At 35.3% G+C, this 9814-nt stretch overlaps 1 protein-coding gene across 1 annotated transcript; it reads left to right on the top strand.

The window, feature by feature from the left end:
- The first annotated feature begins 1369 nt into the window (after positions 1-1369).
- On the top strand, positions 1370-5683 carry LOC125186350 (transcriptional regulator STERILE APETALA-like). The gene is made up of 3 exons (XM_048082701.2): positions 1370-1611; positions 3942-4458; positions 5011-5683. The coding sequence occupies exons 1-3, from the start codon at positions 1411-1413 to the stop codon at positions 5583-5585; spliced, it is 1293 nt and encodes a 430-aa protein (XP_047938658.1). The 5' UTR covers positions 1370-1410; the 3' UTR covers positions 5586-5683.
- Positions 5684-9814: the final 4131 nt, after the last annotated feature.

Here is a 9814-nt window from a genome sequence, read left to right as displayed (position 1 = left end):
AAACATGGGAAAATATAATAAGTTCAATAATATATAATACTATTATTATGACTGACGTGAGTATGAATGAAATAGTAAAAGAAATATTGAAAATATACGTTTTCCATTCTTTTTCATTATAGTATTATTAAATTAAGACATTATAGGCAATGTATTTTTCTACTGTTCGTGTTGTGATACACCATATGATTTATCCATAGTTATGCATTAGTGAAGCTATTCCCTTATTTCAAATAATACTACTAAACCTTAAAGACAGAAATTGTTTGCGAATGCATCCATTTTATTTCAACTTTAAATTCAATTTATTATTTTAACCGAGATTTATGTATTGTAATGACATTTATAAACTAAGTTGAGCTTCATAGTTATCGAAATTTTTTATCAAACCGTATCAAAATTGAGCTTCGGTTGAGCTAATATATATAGAAAAAAAATGTATAAATATATTTATATCAAAATATGGAATTATATATTTAAATTGGAAGCCTGCAATTTATCGTTTCATTTAATACGAAATATCAATTCGGCAGAAATTTGAGTTAGACGCATTTATTTGTTTTCATCATCAGTGTAATGCTTGAACTACATTTTAATATTTTATCTCGAAATTGGTCGAGTCAAGTTCTAACTTTACCGTGATTTTGTTATTTTTTTTTATATATAATTGGAGTGTTATTTAATTGTTCACAAACTTTTGATTTCATATGAAAAGATCAATGGTTAGTAGTACCAATACCAGCTAAGCTTTTAATTTGATTTTCCCTATAGCTAATAGTTATAGAAAAAACGAGATCATATCATATACTATATGTACCTAAATCCAAAACCAAACTATTTTGTTAAATTTATTGTTTGAAAGTGCTTGACGAATACAGTTACTATAAAGTACTACTAATAAAGGACTAACAAATGAACTTTTTATAACACATGCTCAAATAGATCCAAAATGAATAGTATATGACTAAATTCCAATATTGACCCACCCACAATTCTCAGCTGCTATTTGGCTTTGCATGCGGAATTTTGTCTTTGTTATTCGTTGTGGTTCCCATTTTATATTTCCTTTTATTTTATTTTTCTATAGAAAAAATCCTCGATCCATCCCAATAAATATTGAAACATCTGGTATTCTACATGGAGATTTTATATAACGTTGTTATGCGAGCTAATTAAGAGAGTAAAAGGTATAGATAATGTTTTTATTTTAGGAAACACTTCTTCTTTAATGGAACAACTCAAAAAGGAAAACTTCTCATTTCTAACGGGACATATTGTATATAAGTAAATCAGGGATGACATAATCTTCAGACACTCAAAATCAGCCCCATTTTTAGGGCCCATCACTTTGTGTCTCTGTTGTTTTTAACCTTGGCTTGGCTTTGGGTTTGCCATTATTCAGTTATATATATGTCAACATCGTCTTCTTCAAGCAGCAGCAGCAGCAGCAGCAATGGCGGCACGGGCTCGTCTTTCCAGAGAAGGACGAGATCAAGAAAGGGTGTTTGGCCGGAGCCATTTGTGGAGGCTCTCGCCGTTCAAGTCGCCACTGATGCATACCTCAACTCTGGCCGCCTTTCCGCTGCTCAAGCTCTCCTCAACATCTTTCAAGTACTCTCTCTCTCTCTATACAAAAAATGCATGCTCTTTGTTTTTTGCTCTGAATCATGATAAACAATGATTAATGAGACAGTTTGGTAGGAAAGATAAATAATCTAAACATGACAAAAACACATATATTAAGTCATTTTTGTTTATAAAACTCCAAGACAGATAAGTCATCTATCCTATCAAACTGCTTAGTGCTGAATTAAGTTGATATCAACAATGCACATCCATTTGTAATGAAATGAAGAAAATATGGTTAATTAGTGTATTACTAGTAATGACAAAATGTGGTTAATTAGTGTAGGTTAAAACATAAAGGTTGAGGGGTGCAATTGAGGAACAAAAAGGGTCAAAGGGTGAGTGGATTTGATTACCCAGGCAGAGAGTTAAATAATAAAGGCAAAATGGGTTTAAATCTTTATCTTTTGTGACAGAAAAGAATGGATATTTTAGGGTGGGGGGCTTTTTTGATCGGATCCTTTCATGGAAAAGGGTTATTTTGTTGGTTTCTCTTTCTTTGGGTGAGATCTACAAATCTATAAATTAGTTTTGACTAGTTTTTTCCCATTGCTGCTACAACTCTGACAACACTGATGTTGACTTGTCATGAGCAACCCCTTTTGCAAATTGTACAAAGATGCTATATATACAGTACTTTAACTTTTTCACTTTCAACTCACTAATTTTACCCTCCATTTTTGGGAACTCAAGCATGTATAGTCTATTAATTTTGGATTAGGATCACCAAGTCCACTTGATCTATTGCAATCAGACAGAATCATTACTCAATTTCTCGTGCTCTTATTCTTATTAATTAATTTTGCCATGTCTTCTCACCAGTCAAACCTCATCCCACTAATTTGCACAATATTAACTGTTTCATATTCCATGTTAATGACACATGTTATGATTTCATATGGCTTGAACCGTGACAACAAAAATATTAATTTATGCACGCTATTAAATTAAACATTTGATATTACCACTTTTAGCATCTCCAATCACTAAATATCTCATTTTATTATTATTTTAAGTTATACTAGAACTCATGCTAAATTTCAATCACATTTTGTTAGAAACTTATGTAGTACTTATATTTTACTAATTTTTTGATTCATTATTAAATGAAATTAAAATGTGTATTTATGACTGAAGAAAGTACTAGTATGTAATAGTGGGTTTTATTAAATTATGACAGAATCATGACATAACCTTCAGTTTTCGGCCGCACTTGTATAAAAAAGTGATCTCATAATTAATGCACCTCTTATTCAAATAAACACAACACTTTACCTTTTAGTCAATCCTTCATAGCTTGAGCAATCCAAAAGCTACAAACCAATAGGTGTAGGGTTTGAACCAATTTGATTTTTGCTCAGAATTTGTTGATCAGGCTATCGTTAATTGAGCTGCATACTTTAGACACCCTCTATATTATATTGATATACAGGAGTAATTGCATGTTATCTAAGTGAGAATAGTTGACTACATACAAGGACTAATAATATGAGTGAGCGGCGCGTGGGGTTTTTTCACAAAGTGAGACTTGGCATGATCTTGGATTTGATGAAATATACTTCTTCCCTAGAAATATGTGTTTTGACTAGTTTGGTGCCTGGCATTGGTAATTGCTTTGCATATGATTTTAATTTGTTGAAAATGACTAAATTTTATAAGTAGCTTTTCAATCTATGCCGTGTATGCTTTGTTATCATGTAATAACATAATATTCTCTCCATTGTAAGGTAGTTGAAGCGTTTCTTTGAAATACGAAATTTAAGAAATGAATTTGTTAAAGTTAAAATGAAAAGAGTAAAGTAAAATATGGAATGAAGTAAGAGAAATAAAGAGGGAATAAAACAAGAGAGAGAATAAAGTTTTTTCCAAAAAAGGAAATGACTCAACTAACTTGGGACAAACTAAAAAGGAATACGACTCAACTACATTGGGAGGAAGGAGTATCATGTATTTGGAAATACAGAGTATTTGTCTATTTGATATAACGCAACCACTACTTGAATGAATAACCAGAAAATACGAATTTAGTTCAATATAAGAGTGATTTAGTTCACAGCATGAATTTGAAAAGACAGAGTAAATTAAAATGTTATTATCATGAACTAAATATTCCACAAAGTAAATACTTTAGTATAAATTATAGTGAACTAATATCACTTAGTTTAGTGAACTAAATTCTTATTCTCTAGTTGTATTTAAGATTAGTTATGCTTTGATCATCTCCCTATGTTTAATTAATTATATTTATGCTATTTAATCTCGGTGATTAATTATTAAAATAGGAATGATTATCTATATTTATTTACTAATTGCAGGTTTGTCCGAGATGGAGAGCCATTTCACGATCGGAGCTTCTATGGCAGGAGCTGACGCGGCGGATTTGGAACGCTGAGAATCTCCGCAGCGACACGTGGCGCGAGGAGTACATTTACCGACATCGCACGGCCGCGAATTTCCGGCAGCGGAGATACGAGCACACGACCCTTCCTTTCACCGACGGCCTATTATGTCAGCGGCTGGCGCTCTCCGACGAATACCTCGCCGCCGGCTTCTCTGACGGCGGCGTCTACCTCTTCCACCTCCCAAGCCGGGCCCACCTCAGCACATTCTACCCACTCGACCGCCATCGCCTCGGCCGCTTCTCCATATCCATCTCTGGAATCATTCTTTCCGACGTCCGCCTCGTCTTCGCCACGTTGGATGGAGACATCCACACCGCCACGATCAATGATGAGATGCCTCTCCGCAGAGCCCACATTGGTGACGTGGTTGACGATGGCGCCCTCATCGACTTCACTGGCAGTAACCGCTGGTGGGTCGGCCTTTATGCAGGTGCGTAATGTTCACTTTTGTCATTTCGATCCATCCATAAAATAATTTTTATATTTGTTTTTTTATTTTTTCGTTTTTGATAAGTACAACTCACTTTTTCACTAATACATTGTACTCAAATTCTATTACTACCATAATACTAATAAGTATACTCTCTTGTCCCATAAAAAATGTACATTTTCCATTTTCGTCCGTCCTATAAAATTATGGACATTTCAATTTATGGAAAGTTAACCCAAACTCATTACTCATCGATGTATTTATAACTTATGCCACTATGTCTATGACTCACTATCACAACTCATTAAACACTAATAATGTGAGGTCTCACTATCCACTAACACTACTTTAACCACCCTTTTAATCTTTTCTCTTACTTTACAAATTATGCACCAATTCCCATGTCATTTCAAATGCATTGATGTGTATGGGTAAACCTGCACAGAGTAAAAGTGGAATCTTCATTCCACTAACTTTTTCTATCCAATTTTTATTACATTTTTTAAAACCTGCACCGCACAGATTGAAAGTGAGACTTTAAATCATGGACAGGTGCCCCGGAACGGGCCATCCAAATAAGGAATGGCGAGACAGAGGAGTTGCTATTCGTGGGCGGAACCCTAACGGACCCGGAAGCAGTGATGGGGTGGCATTCCCTATCCGACATGACCGAACTACTCGGAAGAGTGAGGATGACCGGGAACGAGAAGGCAGTGGCGTGCACGAGCTCGCGCATGATCCTCTTCGACCTACAAAACGAAGGCGCAATCCTGCTCGAGCTAGTCCTCGCAAGAGGCATAATGCTGGGCTGCTTCGACGCCAACTACTATGCCGCGTTGATCACTGATCAGCGCGGCATAGGCAGCCTGCGCCTGCTGATGGATGCAGAGGAGGTATGCAGGTTCAGGTTGAGAGGCCACCCTGCCCTCGGCTGCATCAACGCAGGATACGCCGTTATTGTAAACAGTGGAGTGATTAGGGTTTGGGAGATTGAGCGAGGACAGTGTCTCTACAGTTTAAGAGAGAGAATAGGAGGAGATTGTAGCGCCATTGTTGCAGATGAAAGGCGAGTTGCAGCGGCTGCTCAAGGTGGGATTATCCATTTGTGGGATTTTGGGGCACAATGATATGAATAGGGAGGGTAAATTAGGGTTTATTCATTATGCATGAACAAAGTGTCGACCTTTCACTTTCATTATTGTCGTCATAGATAACATATTCTCAAAACTGGATTTTGTCACTATCTATATCGATTGGTATTATCATTTTATGATATGGATAGCACATGGCTCTATTAAAGTTTTATACTTATCGAAACCACAAACAAGTACAAATTTAATTAATAATATACTCCTATATAACCCTGTTGTCTATTCACCTTCTTTCTTTCTTTTTTCTTTCTTTTTTAATTTTTTGGGCCTCCAATATCGATCAATATCATTAATACTAATAATTACTTTTCCCATATCATTTAAAGTAATACTACTATTTAAATGTTTTATGATATATTTACAAATTTTATATTAGTTTTCATGTCATATCATATGTTTATATTTTTGTGGGACGGAGGGAATATTTTATTTAGAAAATTGATTTTTCAAATCAATTGGTCATACTTAAAGTTAGACTTTTTTCAAATCAATTGGTCGTACTTAATGTTAGACTTGAGCCTTTGAGTTGGAAGGAAATGTATTGGATAATTCTCTTTTATAGCTACACATTCTTGCATGTGTTGCTCTTTCTTTCAATATGAGGTAAAAGTCATTATTTATAAATACATAATAGATCTTCATCATTCTTTGTCTATATTAGTACTCTATCTTCAATTATTATAATTTAACTACAAATATTATTACATGGAGTATTATTAATTATTGATTTGTTTATGTGTATAAATTTATGTTACTATATGTTAACTAATACTCCGTCCGTTCCGCGGTAGTGAAGGTGTTTCTTTTCGGCACGCGATATAAGAAAATTTGTGTTAAGTGAGTTAAGTAAATGGAGAACAAAGTAGGAAATGAAAAAGGTAAAGAGACGAAAAGATAATAAAGTAAGAGAGAGTAAAGTAATTAATAAGAAATGTGTTCACTTTTACTAAAAAGGGAAATGACTTCACTACAATAGAACGTACCAAAATGGCAAAATGACTCTAGTACAATGGAACGGAGGAGTACTAATACATACACACATTGAGAAAATAATTATTGTACAAATTGTATTAATCTATCAATAACTGTTATGCATATAATTATTTTTCTATATATAAATCATGTTACTCAATAATTGGTATTATCTATAAAGAATATATATTCAAATAATAATTTAATTTATATAAATTATAATATCTATTAAAATAATACTCTCTCCGTCCCAGCTAAGATGACACATTTCTTGGCTGGCACAAGATTTTAGGAATTATTGGTAAAAGTATTTAATTGAAGAGAGAAAAAGTGGGTGTAAGTACGAATATATATATATATATATATATATATATATATAGAGAGAGAGAGAGAGAGAGAGATGAATATTTTAATAGAAGTGAGAAAAGTGGTTGGGTGTATTAATTGGAGAGAGAAAGTTTCCAAAAAAGGAAATGTGTCATCTTAGTTGGGACAAACTAAAAAGAAAAACGTGTCATCTTAAGTGGGACGGATGAAGTCTTTATTATACAAAATCATACTATTAGTCTACTACTAATATATAAATATATAAATTATATATACCGCTATACAAATCATATTTTCTTTAATTGTTTATTTTTATCATTATTAAGCAAATTATATTAAATACTCCATTCGTCCCTTATAATTTATCACCATTTGACCCGATACGGATTTTAAGAAATGTTAATAAAAAATGAGTTGAAAAAGTTAGTGGCATGTGGGTCCTACTTTTATATATTAGTTTTATAATAAAATGTGAATGATATTGAGTTACTAGAATGTGAGGTCCATTATGAAAAATAGTAAAAGTGAAAGGTGACAAATTTTTATGGACGGACGAAAATGAAAATAAGTGACAAATTTTCAGGGTTGGGGGGAGTATTATATTTTTCATATTTTAATCAATACATTGAGAAAATGAGCAACATACATACATTCAATCTCAGGCCGTTGCATCATACTAGCATGAGCATGCATGGGATGAGGATATGTTGCATGATCTGTCTTTCAGGTTTGGTGTACCTCTCGATACGATCGATCAGATCAGAGCCACGCCGATCGAGGTGTGGGCGAAGGATGTGAGGCCTGGAGTCTGACTAGCCATGGCGAGTTCTCTGTGACCTCAGCCTAGGAGAGCATTCGGACTAGATTGCCGAAGTATGAGATTTTGGGGTTGATTTGGAATGAGGGGATGACCCCCACCATCTCGATTTTCATTTGGAGGTTACTTTATGGAAGGCTGCCGATGGATGAGAAGTTGCAGCATCGGGGTATTGAGTTAGCGTCTAGGTGTCAGTGTTGTCGGTCTTCCTCTTTTGAGTCTTTTAGTCATGTCTTTCTTTCGAGTCAATCGGCGATTTCTGTGTGGGAGTATTTTGATGCATGGTTCCCTTCATCGCACACACCAATTCACACGCGCACTGATATTGCACTTAGACTAGGTCACTGGCGGATGTCCTCATTCTCTCCCGCCATGCATATAAATTTTATTGTTCCATGTTTGATCGTTTGGTTTCTTGGACGGAAAGGAACGCCTGCAAGCACCGTGGCCGCCCTTTCCGTCATACTCATGTCATTTGGCAGGTCACTCATCACCTGCATACGTTCGTACCGGCCGACAAGATCACCCCGATTCACTGGAGGGGTTGCTCAGTGTCGGTTGATTTCATGCCTTATTCTCCCAGACAGTGTGTTCTGCGTTCACTCATCGTCCTTTGGCATCCACCCGATGCCTCTTGGGTGAAGCTGAATACAGATGGTGCCTTCTCTTTGACGACATTGGAGGCGAGAGCGGGAGGACTGGTTCATGGTACTGATGGAGGTCTACTGCGGGCCTTGCTGGGGTTTTGGTGCCCCTTGCACAGCGGAAGACTTGTACAAAACAAATAAATCAGATACGGATCTATTTGACCAATTATGCGATTAATCAATTCACATGTTAAACATATAATTGCATGCTAGAACGCAAATAATTCATGCTTAGAAAATATAAATCCTAAAACATGATTTCTACGGTTTAGTGTTACCGATTTTGATTCTCCAAAGAATCGTCGATTGCTCGAGCCTTCTCCACTTGACGATCTTCAATACTAAACCACGAATCTTCTAACTGGTTCCCAAACTGTATCTCGATATCAGGGTGGGCTGATCTTATCATAATACTAGGACTCGAATAAAGAAGACAGAAAAATCTCACGGAGGAGAGCTGAGAGAATTTTCGAGCTCCTCTAAAATCAGAGGGGAACGAAAATTTCTACTACTGATTAAATTAATTTTGCCTCTCCTTTATTCTCCTATTTATATTAAGATCATATTGGGCCCAGTCAGGGATCTATGGAAGGTTTTGGATATGGGCTCCCCAATTAGCTTTTTTACTAATTAAATTGAACCCACAATTTAATTCAATCTTATATTGGAATATTACGAGCAGCCACTACAGAAGTAATATTGCACTCCCCATAAAATCCAAAATTACAAGTAATCCGGGTTTCCATTATTTATATTATTTATTTCCCGCGCTTAAGATATAAATGTCCATTAATTAATTAATTAACATCTTATTAATTCCAAGAGTGGACTTAGCAAGAAACACTTAATTATTATTCACAGAGCGATAAAACTCCAATTGACCAGTTTTCTGAATAATAAAACCTTGTTCGAGCTCCTCTTGAGGACATTATCAAACGAGATTCACCTCGCGCACGATTCAACATAATAGCAATCCTAGCACCGCTAGATATTAATCACCACTACCCAATATATCAGGATTATGGGGTTGCGAAAAACCCGCACCATTTGATAAGTAGTAGTGCATAATCAATACCGTATGCTCAATGCTAACGTATGTAGATTAAGAAATAGTTATTTATCAAGACCTAGTGTTCAGTAGATAGCATAAAGACACGTCTTGCTGTTAGATCCATTCAGTGTTATACCACACCAACGTCATCTTATTTCAGTAATTAGAAATAATCGGACTGACATTGCAACCTTTCACGATAGGTAGTCTAAGCCTATCTGGGTTGTGAAATTCTTCTTTTTCTTTTGCAAAGCATTTAGAACCGACTGTGTTACCTTAAAGTGGACGACGCCCACAACCAGTCTACTAAGCAAAAGACTTAGACTTTGTTTGCTTCTTATACATAAACATCTTATAAATGCACAAACAATGTAATAATATACTGATTCTA

This window comes from Salvia hispanica, chromosome 5, assembly GCF_029641045.1.
Source record: "Salvia hispanica isolate PSC_SH4W2 chromosome 5, Shi_PSC_v1, whole genome shotgun sequence".
Taxonomy (NCBI): Eukaryota; Viridiplantae; Streptophyta; class Magnoliopsida; order Lamiales; family Lamiaceae; genus Salvia; species Salvia hispanica.
This window is presented reverse-complemented; position numbering and strand designations above follow the sequence as displayed.